Source organism: Camponotus vicinus, unplaced genomic scaffold (genome assembly GCF_025532165.1).
Source record: "Camponotus vicinus isolate PSW18456_S1 unplaced genomic scaffold, iyCamVici1.0 SCAF_10, whole genome shotgun sequence".
NCBI classification, from domain to species: Eukaryota; Metazoa; Arthropoda; class Insecta; order Hymenoptera; family Formicidae; genus Camponotus; species Camponotus vicinus.
The window spans coordinates 4,028,069-4,043,007 of NW_028141946.1; the positions used below are offsets into that span (position 1 = coordinate 4,028,069).

General features: G+C 29.9%; 2 protein-coding genes and 1 long non-coding RNA gene across 4 annotated transcripts; 1 reads left to right on the top strand and 2 right to left on the bottom strand.

Annotated features, from left to right (window-relative positions):
* The first annotated feature begins 3,131 nt into the window (after nt 1-3,131).
* Nucleotides 3,132-4,359, top strand: LOC145959960 (uncharacterized). Its single transcript, XM_083079168.1, has 2 exons — nt 3,132-3,370; nt 3,478-4,359. The coding sequence occupies exons 1-2, from the start codon at nt 3,274-3,276 to the stop codon at nt 4,179-4,181; spliced, it is 801 nt and encodes a 266-aa protein (XP_082935294.1). The 5' UTR covers nt 3,132-3,273; the 3' UTR covers nt 4,182-4,359.
* Nucleotides 4,281-6,058, bottom strand: LOC145959958 (epimerase family protein SDR39U1). 2 transcript variants are annotated; one of them, XM_083079164.1, is made up of 7 exons: nt 5,943-6,058; nt 5,745-5,871; nt 5,538-5,644; nt 5,190-5,460; nt 4,854-5,119; nt 4,659-4,772; nt 4,282-4,592 (listed from the first exon to the last, which is right to left on the bottom strand). In XM_083079164.1, the coding sequence occupies exons 2-7, from the start codon at nt 5,767-5,769 to the stop codon at nt 4,488-4,490; spliced, it is 888 nt and encodes a 295-aa protein (XP_082935290.1). In that variant the 5' UTR covers nt 5,770-5,871; nt 5,943-6,058; the 3' UTR covers nt 4,282-4,487. The 2 variants fall into 2 exon arrangements, with proteins under 2 accessions (XP_082935291.1, XP_082935290.1); XM_083079165.1 differs by lacking the exon at nt 5,943-6,058 and having other exon boundaries at nt 4,281-4,592; nt 5,190-5,450; nt 5,745-5,762.
* A 4,221-nt stretch (nt 6,059-10,279) lies between these two features.
* On the bottom strand, nt 10,280-12,120 carry LOC145960871 (uncharacterized). Its single transcript, XR_014435478.1, has 3 exons — nt 11,805-12,120; nt 11,391-11,465; nt 10,280-11,101 (listed from the first exon to the last, which is right to left on the bottom strand). It is a non-coding gene; the product is annotated as an uncharacterized LOC145960871 (long non-coding RNA).
* Nucleotides 12,121-14,939: the final 2,819 nt, after the last annotated feature.

Genomic DNA, 14,939 nt, shown 5'->3' on the forward strand with positions numbered 1-14,939 from the left:
GATTTTTTACACGTGAAAATTATATTACAGAATGCGAAAAGTGACACAGAAATCAATCGTCCGTAACGCATGGCAGGACTTACAAGGCGAAACGGAAAAACGTAGGCGATAAATATATACGGTTTCGTTCGAGCGGTTTAATTTATTGCCACCCTCGGAATTGTCGCGTGTTTAACAGATAACGGCGTGCTCGCCGTAAAATTTGTGAGAGTGATTAAAACATCGCGCCGTCACTGATATGCATATTTGCGGACCAACGTGATATTTCAATCGGGGAAAGGTCATGCTGCGTAAAAAGATTGTATATATCTCGGTTAACACATTTTTCAAATATCATTACAGAATGATTTCGTGTAATGATATAATGTCAACAGTATTAAATACATAATATATGTCTCATATAAAGATACATCATGGAATAATATTCTGGCATAAAAATTCATGTTTTGAAATATAAAATCAAAGATAAAAATATATCGCGTGATTACGTGAGTGCGCGATTTAAAGTGTAAAAAACGCGGCCGTATTCCCGAATTAAAATCCGATAAGTTGACAAACACACCTGGAAAGTACACAATGTGTGTACGCATGTATCGTATCAAAGTAGATTTCGTAATATCGGAGGTACTTTTTGCTTGATAATCGTGCACGTGTTAATCTTTGACGCATGCACGACAGCTGTATTAAAAAAAAAGACGGGAGATCGTAGATATCGCATCGTGATGCAGCACTTGTTCGAACAACACTTTACATTGTAAATATTTTCTGACGATGGCACAGTTTCGCCGAGTACAGCCTTATATGTCGAGTCATGATTCACGCGTATTTAACTTCGCAGAAGAATATTCAATTTTGTAAAAAAATAGATATTTTTGATAACCAGATATTTAGATGTGAAAGTATGAAATATGACTTTAAAAAAATAATTTAATAATCAATGTCGTTATTATTTTTTTATCGTTTTGCTAAAATTGTATAAATTTTCTTTTACAAATTTTATTTCAAACTTGCGTACACTGAAAAAAAAATTCTGGGTAAATCTATGAGATGCATTTAGTAATGCATTTTTTGAAATATTTAGTTTTTATCATCAAGTATGATAATAATAACAAAATATTTAGTAATAGTTATAAACATTTTCCAAAAATAGTTATAAATATTTTACGTTTAATTGAGTTCACTAAATATTAAAAATAATTAAATAATTTCGTCTTAATCACCTATACGTTTAGTTGTAATTATTTCACCACAGCGCTGTGGTGAAATAGTTTCAACTAAACGTATAGGTGATTAAGACGAAATTATTTAATTATTTTTAATATTTAGTGAACTCAATTAAACGTAAAATATTTATAACTATTTTTGGAAAATGTTTATAACTATTACTAAATATTTTGTTATTATTATCATACTTGATGATAAAAACTAAATATTTCAAAAAATGCATTACTAAATGCATCTCATAGATTTATCCAGAATTTTTTTTTCAGTGTAATATCTTTTTCCGCAATTATGTATAATAGTAGTACTTATATCGAGGCATTAGAATTAAGAAAAAATTAGGAGATCGTCGATTTGAGGTAATTACAAACTGCACGATACGTAAAGTATTGTACTTATTTCGCTTTGTGTGCGATAAATTTTGTAAAAATATGTAAAAGATAATAAATGTCAAAATCAATGATTGAAAAATTAATTCGTAATTTTTATAACCGCAATTTGGCAAACTATTTGCATCCGCGCTTTCCCTAGAATATCTTAATTAATTACATTAATATATAATATGATTATAACGTACAATAAAATGTACACATACGTATAAGAGAGAATGTGTGAAATAAACTCTGTTTAAGAGAGAATCTCTAGAATATAAAATTAAAGATATGTTAAAATTCTATATAAAATACGAGAAATGGAATGTCCGTTAATATCATCAATATATCATCGCAATCAACTAAGTAATTTTTGTTTATGGTACCGTAAGAAAGAACCGCAAAACGGTAGGACTGAAAACTGAGCTGATGAGGAGAGAGAATGCTCGTTAAGTACTATTGCACCGGTATATTTATGTACGGACTTGTGTGTTGACGACGATTACGGTGCCGCGCGGGAACGATCGTTTCGTCTTTTGAACACGTGTGTCCTTATCAGCGGTCATTTTTCTCGCCGGCCATGATAACGGTTTTGCGAAGCATAATTTCTGCCCGACAGTCTCACGACCTTCGGCAGCTTGCCTTCGATATTTTTTCGCATCTTCCCGCGTGAGAGTCATGCATATATATCGTAATATATGTAAGTTTCCGAAGTATACATTTCTACTTCTAATCTCAATCGACTTCTCATTTCAAGTTTATCTTCGATAGCAGATTTCGCATGAAAAGAATTCAATTTTTTGTTATGTTCAGTAGAGAAACGATTAATATATTAACCTGCGATCATCCATTATCTAATTTTTGAAACATATATTATTATTTAAAGAATTATATTAATATTAATATTGTTGATTATAATTATACTTTGTGTTAGAAATAGTCTATTTCTAGCACTGCCGATAAGAAATTTATTAAAATTCCATAAAATAAATATATAATTGCATACCTCATCTCGAGACGTTGATGTTACTACTCTTGTACAAAATCATACGTCATTCCTAACGGCAAGTTCAAGTTATATAAATAGCGACATCTCGCGTACGTTTCTGTAAATAACTATACAAATATTAAAGTAGCGATGGAATGTTAAAGTAGACCTTCCATAGCAATTAACATTTTCACAATCGTATAATGATTAAAATTTCAAAAATTATTAGATAAATTTATGCACGCAACAACTGTCATTTTTAATCGAGCATTATTTATGCAGAAATAAATTAATTCAATTGCAAGAATACAGTATTTCTGAATGAATTAATTATTAAAAATTTTGCAAAATTTTGTATCGTCTGTCGCTGAATTATTTTATTGCCGCCCGCATATTTTATTCTTCTAAAATAATCTTTGTGCCGTATCATTCTATTGAAATTTTTTATTCGACAGTGTGTCTTTTTATCCTATCTATCCTAGGATAGAGTATCCTGAAACTGAACTATACTTTATTTCGTTGATTGATATCATGAAAAATAACAAATGCGCGGCGCGATTTCAATTAATCATAATTAATCTTACGGCGATTCGCCGCATGTCAAAATTTTTTCATTTGTCTTACCTCGCTTTGCGTTTATTACGGTACATCCGTCAAAATTCTCCTTGTAATGTCAATTCGCACGATTAGAAAATGTTTCTGATTACGAAACCTCAGCTCAAAGTTTTGGATAAAAATAAATTACACGTATCGCGAAGGCCAGGATGCATCGCGTGGTTACTGCTCGGCTGTAAGAGACACTGCCTAGTAAATTGCTATATTTTAAATTTAATGTAAAATTTGCTTCATCTATGAATTAATCGATGTAATCAGTTATATCCGTTACTTTCTTTTCAGTATCAGTGATAATTTTTATCGGCATATGTAAGCACGTGACGAGCAACATCTACCGCTTAATTATCTTACTTTTGGGCGATATTATGTTCGGTTTAGACAGTTTCGGAGAATGGGAAGACTTGATATTATACAAGCAGGAGAATAAAGCTATTGTCGAGAAATCCGTTTGGACCGATAGATTATGTTCGGGTAATTCGGGTGCGGTATCTTTGATGAAACTCACCGACATCCGACACGTTGGTATCTCCGAGATTGGTCTCTTTATCGTCCACAGAAACGGACAAACAATCACTCTTAATATGAGAGGTTTAACGAGAGAGGAGATACAAAATCTAAGGAAAGAGATCAACTATTTCTTGAACATGAGTCGACTCGAAAATCTCGACTTTTCCTTGATTGATTCTTCGGACCGATTATTACTTCCTTCCGATTCTGAAGAATATTTGCAAAATTTGCCAAGAACATGTCTACCTAACGAGCTTACTGTTTCGGATAATATCTTGGGCAATAGCAAGGCATGCTATCGAGTGCAGCAGAATCTGAGTTATCCAACTCTAATGTGTGGAGTACGACTTAATAGCTATCAATCGGCGAGCTTGAAAAGGGGCTTTTATACAGAAAATTCAAAACGTCTTGATTATGTTAAATATAGAAATATTTGTGCCGTTCCTAATCCGACAAAAGTAAACAAAGAACATAATTAATTGAGTACCCTTTGTTTATGAAATATGTGTTGTTGATATTATTGAGATTTCTACCTAATTCGCAACTGTCGGTTACAAATAAATTTGTATAATAAAGCAAGATTTATTTTTTGTGCTGCAATAAATAATTTATTACTAAATAACAATACTTCGTATTGTAAACTATCAAAGAGGATATCTTAAAACTTGACGATTCATCGCGAGTCACTAACAATCTGAACAGTATATATTATACATTCTATTACTGTAATAATTTTAAAATATTTATCATAATTTATATAGAATTTTATATAAAATATATGTAGTTCATTCAACAAGTTGCTTACATGCGCTTTCGATATTCGGATATTGATACTGAAATCCTACCTCTGTAACACGCTTTGGCGTAACTTTCTGTCCTTCCAACATGATCTGAAGAAAAAACATGAAATTATTAATTTATTATGTTATCGAAAATTTTAAATACACATTACTAACTTTTGCTCGTTCTTCACTGAATAATATCTGCAGAACAAAACTTGGAAGAGGTATGACCGCGGGTCTTTTCATTGCTATTGCAAACGCTTTTGTAAATTCTTTATTTGTTATAAGCTGTTAACAGCAATGTGTTTAGTTATGCAATGCTTTTCTTTCTTCTTAATAAGAGAATATATTATAAAATATTTATATTACCTGAGGTGCAACTCCATTTAATATACCATGTACATTGCTGTTTTTCAATGCAAATATAAACATGTTAACTAGGTCAATGATATGTATCCAGGGCATGTATTGATCTCCAGTTGCTATTGGTCCACCCAGACCAAGAAAGAAAGGTAGATAAATTTGTTTGATCATGCCACCATTTCTTCCTAACACAACACCGGATCTTATTGTCACTTGTCTAATATTGCAATCTTCTGGTAATTTTGCCGCTTCCTCCCAGTCATGAGTAAGTCCTGACAATATAAACAATTAATTTACAAATATAAATATTGTTTACGTTACGAATGAAAATTGAGATTCTACTTGAGAGAAAATCATATGGTTCGCATTTGCTTTCTTCTGTATACACGGTGTCATTAGGCTTGTAATACGCAACACCTGATATAGTCGCAAAAACTGTAGCTTTGGTATTCTTTACAGCATCTGCTAAAACCTTTGTCGTCTTTACTCTGCTATTTCTGACATTTTGTTTGAAACCCGGCGACCATCTTTGCGTGGGATCAAGTATATTCTGTCCGGCAACGTTGATGACAGCTGATGTGTTCTCTGGCAGACCATAGCGCTCTAAATCATTCTATACATTTTACAACAGCCATATTTCGGTGGATTCTTTCTCATTGAAAATTATGACAATCGGTTATCATGACTTACCCATGACATTCTATTTGGTCCTGGCATTCGAGAGATACATGTGCAAGATACACCATCGAGGCTCAGCGATTTTATCAGCTGTGATCCTATAAAGCCAGTACCACCACCTAAAAGTATTATATAACCTTATTAGTGACATGATTCAATCACACCTTTAGCACAATATTATAAATCTAATAAATCAACAAATTATAAATTTATGCTTACCTACTACTACGTGTTTTAAAGCCATGTCCGAGAACAATGATTTTTCTTATATGTTAGAGATTATCCTGAAAATAAGTTGAATCTCTTCTCGCCGGTCGTGATGCAACACGCGAAGGTTATTATCAATCTATTGTTGAGTAGACGTACATTAAATTTATATAAATATATCTAAAATTTTATATATTTTTACATACTTACATGATATATGTGAATATATAAACTTTCTATAATATGACTTAATTTTTTCCGACTAATATTAGCAGACTATCCATGGGAATCCGAATTCCGGATATCCGGAGATCTGGTGGAGGTGATTGAATTTTATCATCAGATCACTATTTTATCTTTTACCGATAATGTAAAGATCTACATATACCTACAGTAGCATGCAGTGAGATTTTTTTACCGCCGGCATAGCTCTCAGGTTCATGAGATAGAGAACTGAAACTTCCTCATTTTTTATTTTAGTTTTATTTTCTTTTAATACAGATTTTTCAAATTTTCCAAGTAGAAAATATAATACAAAGAATTTATAAAATATATATCATATAATTATAAAATATTATAGCGTATAATTACATAGCTTGTAGTCATATTATAAAAATATATTACAAATTATATATTATAATTATAGTACAGTTTATAAATTGGTGATGCTGTCAACATCAAACAAATATATATTCGAATTTATTTAAATATTTTCAATAATACGGATAATTTGATGTTGAGAGCATTATAACACACACGCTTGGACTTACAATAATATTATATATATGGAAAGAAAGAGAAAGGAAAGTTCGGAAAGTAAGACAATTTTTCGAAAAATGAAGATATTGCAAGATATATTTTACATTTTTCGATTTTTTCAAGATATATTCTCTATTGTGAGTGTTATAAATAACTTTTGTACATAGTTTTGTTATAATTTTCATAATAGTATAACTTGATACATGATATTTTATTTTGACGATATTTTAGCTCGGAATACAATAAAGAATTATAAAATATAAATTACAAAATTAATATATAATAATACAATCAAATTGAAAGTATATAATGTATAACAATAACAATAATAAAATATATATAATACATAAAATTATTAATATATAAAGTTTTACATTACTGTTAATACATAAAATTTTTCGTTGAACATATATAGTATATAATACGAACAATAATAAAAAATACATTATACATAAAATAATGCATAAATAAAATAATACATAATAAATTGTTATATAGAATACATACATAGAATATTTTATTCTATTACACGAAAATATCAGAAATGCGTACAATGTAAAATTTATTACAAATTTTTAGATTGACGTATATAGTTGATAATCTATCGCAATCAAAAGAATCATTAATAAAATTATCGATTATGTCTTTCAATTAAAAAAGAGTACCCGGAATTTTAATGCATTTTGTAAGGTTTTCTAAAAGAAATATTATCGCGAAAAGATAAACTAAGTTTCGATGTTACCCAATAATTAAATGAGAAAAAAAATCGCGATTTAAATTTCACGAATATACATGACAAATAAATAAATTTACAGTAATAGTGATATTTAATTACAATCCGTGTAATTTTTACAATAATCGCGACACAACGTGCGCACACGCAATATAATTATTATCGTTTTATATGATAATAAAAATATTGTGACATTAAAGGCGCTTTTCATATCATCTGCAATTATAATATACGAGAAGAATCTACAATTATAACATATACGTAAAAAATCATACGCGGATGCAGAATTTAATGCTTGATTTATTTTCAAATATATAATTTTATGTAAAAAAATTTTGCGATCAAAAGTAAAATATACATATCTTGTCTTCTCTCACCGATAATTGCAAACAGGCTAAACTTTAATCATTCTTAAAATAATCGCGTTATCACCACGTTCAATGAAGGATAACTGATTCAATGATTAGACCAGATCAAAATCCCTCTGTCGAGTGACACGCTGGTTAATATCTGACAGAAAGAAGAATGATCCTAAAAGTGGAAAGCGACTTCGATTTGTCTTATTTCTTCTATTTCGGATCTCGCGAAATCGATCCACAATGAAGAGTTAAGTGATTCATTAAACATCAGAAGCCCCGCTATAGGAAGGAACGAATCCCCGATCTTCCTGATTGCTCCCGATAACAGTGATTTCGGCAGCGAATTAACGACTGTTACCCTTATTATCATTTTCAATATATGAGATTAAAATTCGCGTGAAAAAAGACGTTCTTCCATTTTAAGAAATATCTTTTTTTACTAAAAAATGACTGGATATAATGATTTTTATATACATGTTACAATCGAGTATATTTAGGAAAAATGAAATACATGCGCTTTTATCGTTGCTCGTTAAATGTGTGAATAATAATAATTTTAGGGTACCAAATATGCTCGAGACAAATCAAATCTGATAACAGCGAGATTAAAAAAAAATTCAATCTGAATATTTAGCAATATCAAATAAAAGATTATCAAGAAATTAATTTTTCTGTTGCGTTTAACAGTTAACATTTAGCACGTAACAATAATTTGCAGACATCTTACTGATATCAGAGTACCCATTCGATTTGTCTCGAATTTTGTAATTATTCACACATTTTATATTATATCATGCATTCCCCTAATATATTATTAAGAATGATACAAAAAAGAGTTTTTTCAAATATATCACAATTTGCGCACATGTATTTTATTATATATACATATATATTCGTCTTATCTAAAATAAAATAATTGTAATATACTGAAATAGTGGAGCATCCAGTGCCTGTAAATGGTTTCTTAAAAGAGACCAAAAATAAAATTAATTCAAAATTAATTAATAAAATATACTTGTTTGTAACCATAATTTTTCAAATAATGAAAATTTTGCACAAAGTAAAAACTTATTAAATTAAATTTATATTTGAAAAAGTGAATTTTATCTATTATATCCATTTTTGAACTGTTATTAAACATTTTCATTATTAAAATAATATTGACATTAATAGAAGAACATTTTTAACAAAAAAAAAAAAGAAAATATATCTTCTCTCAAAATATATTTAATGAATTTTGTGATTTGATTTCAAATAATTCAAACGGTGATCGTCGTTAAATCACTGCCAAAAACATTGTTTCCAGGAACCGCCAAGAAAACCTGGGTTTAATTCCAACTCTGTAATGGAAACTCCCAATTTTTAATGAAGCACCGAACTAGGCGTTGTGGATAGATCCCACAAAAACTGACGAGAAATAACTCTCCACAATGAAAATCGTTTTGACTATCCGCCAGTACAAACCGCGCATTTGCTAGCGTCCACCTGACATGAGGGACAGCGATAAGGCTTCTTCGCCGAGACAGCGATCACGTCCAGAAACGTGAAAAGAACGCAATTGTTTGCAATATAATTTATTGTAAATCAATATATCATAATCAATAAATATTTAACGCGATGCGAAATCCTCGAAATACATTTAATTAAAAACGATAATCAAAGAAAATTATTTTGTTTTACAAATTTTAATTTCCGCGTGATCGATAATGTTTAATATTTCGCAATATTTTATTTTCGAATATACTTGTGTTTCTGTAATATTAAAAGCGCCACAAATTTTACGAGTCAAAAGCTAATATCTAATTATTGGGTTAACATCGTGTTTTTCTTGATTCATTTTTATTTAATAATCTTTATATAATGTAAAAGAATTTTTTTTGTGGTATTTGTGCGATTACGAAAGTTTCTCGAATTTATTAATAATCTTTTAGTATAAAAAGTAAGCTATCCAAATATTTGAATAATTTTGCAATAAAAATATTCAAATAAAATATATCAAATGTGTTAATTAAACAAATTTTGTTATTGTACGTATTCATATAATTTCGTGTAATGTACAATAGATTTCTTTTATATTATTACAACTAGATCATAATTTACATACAATTGCAAAGAGAATTATGAAAAATAAAAAATAATATAATTACAATTTCTAGATATAATTATAATGTTAGATACAATTTAATAATTGATGCTATTAGTATCAATATTCTTAACATAAAAGAAGAATAAGAAAATTGCAAAATTTTTATTATTTGAAATGATTAATGATAATCAATGTATATAGATTCAAATAAGTTAGAAAAAAAATTATTTAGCTTGAATTACTTTTTTCTCTCAATATTTTATCGAATCAATATTATCATATTAGATACTAATAACATTCACATTTGAATTTAAAATTGTATAATTTTTAAGAAAATACAATTTTTAAGTGATAAAATAAAATATTAATACAATTTACAAAAAATAAAATATTAAATTTAATACATGTTATACGTATAATAAAATGCAACTTAAATATATATTATGTATTTAAGTTACATTTTTTACATTTTCCATACATTAATTTTTTATTTTTATTTATTTGTAGTTTTTTTTATAATTAATTTCAATTCTTTATATATAATTTATTTAATTTTACATAAAATAAATTATATATATATATATATATATGAAAATACTCCTAAAAATAACATATTTTTGTTTTTTTTCCTGAAAATAAATTTAATTTTTATATACCTTAATAGCCCTAACAAATCTAATAGTCCTAACAGCCCTAACAGACTTAATAGCCCTAACAGACCTAACAAAGACCTAACAGACTTAACAAAGACCTAACAGCCCTAGCCGCCCTATTTGCTGACTTACACCAGCAGAAATTCACGATAAGGTGAAATTTGGGGAACCCTAATTAGAAATCCGCGATAATGAGAAATTTAAGGAGCCCTAACAGGAAATTCGCGATAAAATTTAGGAAGCCTTAGCCACGCAACGCATCTTTTGGCCAATATTGCCAATATTGATATGTATTTTTCAAGCCAGTTACCTCTTTCTGGCCATATTCATTTTGACGACTAATAATTTGTTTACGATCGTACGATATTACGATCGTATTTTAACGTACGTCATTCAGTCGTCAGAAATCGCAACATATAAATTATCATGCACATATAAAATATAATTAGCATGCATTTTAACTCTCGGTCGGCGGGTTGCTTATAAATATCTTTATTTTTTAAATTAAATATTTAGAAATTAAAAATCTATTTTTAAAACCGTTTTATAAAGGCCGATATATATAATAAAAATAAATATTTCATGTATGTCTATATCTATTGTTATTTTAAAAACATTTTTTCTTTTACTTTAATTTTTACACGCGTATTGTCCCACCAACCAAGAGTTAGAAGCAACGGATTTTTTCATGCATTTACAAATCCTTTGCTTCAAAATAAAAAGTTGTCACTTACCGGCACTGATGCGCAACAGCGGAGTTGATATTGAAGCTACGTTGTCTGTAACATACAAATATAAAATGCGAATTATAGCAATGTTCAAAATAATTAATATTTTAAGAAATTATTATTGGACTCATTGAATTTTATATCCGATATTATATGCACGCAATTATAAATAGATATATAAATATGAAATAATTTTATAAGTAATTAATTTTTTTAAGTAGAAACTTTTATAAAAAGAATTATTATAAAAATTTTCCCAATTTTTTCATGTTTAAATCATTCATATAAATCAAATTAATTAATTTATTTATATAAAATTAATATAAATAATAATACTCACCATCAGGTTGTTCCGCCGGTGCAGGATGCCTTTCCTAGGCCTGCTCCTCCTCTTAGATCATCTGGGTTGTTGCATCTATAACATACAAATAGAAAATCCAAATTGTAATAACGTCCAAAATAATTAATATTTAAAAAAATTATTATTGTATATATTGAATTTTATATTCGATCCATATAATAATAAGCAGATTAATAAAATAATTATATAAATTTTAGAAAAAAACATTATTAATAATTTTATAAAAGCTTATACTTTTACAAGATTAAAGCTTTTATTTAAAAATCTTTTCTTCAATTCTCTTATTTAAATCATATAAATAAAAAATCAAATTACGCGATTAATTGTTTAATTGAAATTATAATAAATATATTTATTATTTAATATATAATTACAAATAAATAAATTACTTACCAGAAGGTTGCTCTGCCGGCGCCCGATGCCTCTCCTAGGCCTCCTCCTCCTCTCAGTCTTGGACGCGCGATACTTTACGGTACTCCCGCACTCACGAGCGATATTTTTATCGCTATTTTCGCACTTTTACGCGCGATTCTGATCGATTCCCGCACTATTTCGGTAAAAAATTTTCTATTTGGTCGCGCGATGTATATACTTAATATGTATATACTTTGAACGGCACTCCCGGTTTCGGTACGAGCGAAAATCTCATTTCACTTATGAGAATCAGCTTCGAGCCAATAGGTCGGGAATGCAACGATACAACGAGCAAGGACTAAGCCCAAACCGGAAAGAAGACGAAACGATTGACGGAAATAGAGGAAAATGAAGTTCACCAACTCTTTTTCGCGCATAATTATCCTATCTCGTACCGAACCTGGACCCGCTAAGCACGATTTCAGGTGCTTCGCCCGGAACACGAAGTTTCCCGCGATTGCAGGACATGGCTACACCAGGCTGGTAGACGGCAAAAGAAGAGGATACCCACATTTTTTAAATGCTAACATTCAGCAATTTAGAAAATGGGGAGGCAACCCCTTTTACCGAGCGAAAATCGTGCCTAGGGGAATCCACTCGACTCCTCGACAGGGTTAACACACGCAGTGCGTGTGGCTGTAGACGAGCAAAGAGAAGGAACCCATTAACGACCATTCCGAGCAATCGATCGAGTTCTAACTAATTCGGGCCGAATCACTTGACGAAGCACGAAGCACGAGTGTACGTTGCATAGCAACGTGTGCAAACTCGAAATCCTAGTTAGTTGGCATCGGAAGTAGAGACTCGTGACAATAATGAAATTGGGATTTTTATACGAAAAGTCCAACGCGGAAGCGCGAAAACGCGATGACGCGAGAAAGCTAAACGCGAAAACGCGGTAACGAAACGCCGCCGTCCGCGACACGTTGACGGCACCGACGACGGAAAGTCGACGACGCGTGCCACATATGAGCCATTGTGCGACTCGTGGCAATGCTGTGCTGGGTACTTAGCTTCCCCTTCAAGCTCCTTGAGATTTATCCTAAATTAAAAAATTTAAAATAAACCTCAAGGCACCATCCAAGTACTGAGCCACCCCACCGCGTCAAGGTGTACCCATACAGGGGTGGATTATATACATTTACAATATAATGTACAATTTGTGTGAAATTTATTTTATAATTGAAAAATTATCTATATAGCATCTCTCTTTTTTTCGATTAAAAAAGATGCAGATATGTTTCTAAAAAAACAAGCTTCAAGTCCCAATTAATTCGCCTTTTAATTAAAAAAATAAATTATAAAATATATATAAAATATATATAATAATTATAAAATATATATTATAAAATTATATATTTATAGAATATATATAGAATATATATAGAAACGATCGCGAGACATTTTGCACGGCACTCCCGATCGTGGAATAATTACGAGAAACGCACTTTAATATATCGTATAAGGGAGAGAGAAGTACGATTCGCTCGATGTTTTTATGAGATCAAATTAAATACTAATTCATTACAAATGTTGTTTTCATTATTAAAATATATATGCAGTACATGTATATTAATACGAATTATAGAATCGAAAGTTTAATATAATTGAATGTCATGATACAATAATCATTTAATTAATAATTAATTTAAGAATATACGACGTATTTCGCACTACTATCTTTACTGCTCGAGTGTCGCCGTGTGAATGATACCAAGACCGTATGACTAGCGCGCTATTGTTTACATCGTCAAGGCCGAACACCGTGTTATTGTCCGTTCGTCATATCGAAGTATATTGTATTATATTATATTTTATTGTATTATATTATATTATATTTTATATTATAATATAATATAATATAAATATGTTAAAGTACGTAAAATGTTCCGATGACGAACAGACAATAATACCGACCTTGGCGTAAACAATACATATTTATATTATATTATATTATATTATATTATATTATATTTTACGTATTTTAATACAGCAAATAATTTTTCGATATTGATCGCGATCGCGTCTAGAAAAAGATTTAACGGAGCGTCTTGTACCACTACTTTACTCTTTGAATGTCGTCGCGCGAATAATAATAGAGCCGAACAAATTAGTCCGAAAGACCGTGTTATTATTATTTTTTTACCGAAACATTTTTCAAGACTATGGCATATAAATATATAAGAATATACGACGTATTTCGCACTACGATCTTTATTGCTTGAGTGTCGCATTGTGAATGATACCAAGACCGTATGACTAGCGCGCTATTGTTTACACCGACGACGGAAAGTCGACGACGCAATGTGCGTCCAACGCGTTAAATGCGCGTGCCACATATGAGCCATTGTGCGACTCGTGGCAATGCTGTGCTGGGTACTTAGCTTCCCCTTCAGGCTCCTTGAGATTTATCCTAAATAAAAAAATTTAAAATAAATCTCAAGGCATCCAAGTACTGAGCCACCCCACCGCATCAAGGTGTACCCGTGGGTTGTATTATATACATTATTTATAATATAATGTATAATTTGAAGTTTATTTTATAATTGAAAAATTATCTATATAACATCTCTTTTTTTCTTGATTAAAAGAGAGAGATGCAGATATGTTTTTAAAAAACAAGCTTCAAGTGCCGATTAATTCGCCTTTTAATTAAAAAATAAATTATAAAATATATTATAAAATTATAAGATATACATATCACAATTCAAATTCATTTAAAATATTGTATCAGAAATTAATTAATTAGTCATTTGATCTATTATTATTCGTGATGCAAGATTATATTTGAATATAAGAAATGTACATGAGAATCATAATAAAAATAATTATTTCTTGTAAATGTATTACAATGAGGTATTAATTAATAAAATTATTCATTTTCGTCGCTTTGATTTCGACTTTGAGAATGAATAAATTGTGCGAAATATTTAGTTCAGTAAATATATAATTACCACTCTCTCTCTCTCTCTCTCTCTCTCTCTCTCTCTCTCTCTCTCTCTCTCTCTTCTTTGACATTTAAATCTTTAACCGTCAAGTTAATTAATTATTCGAATTGTTTGCAACCGTTATTGTCTGGTGAATAATGACTACAAGGAACACAGAGCATCTCGA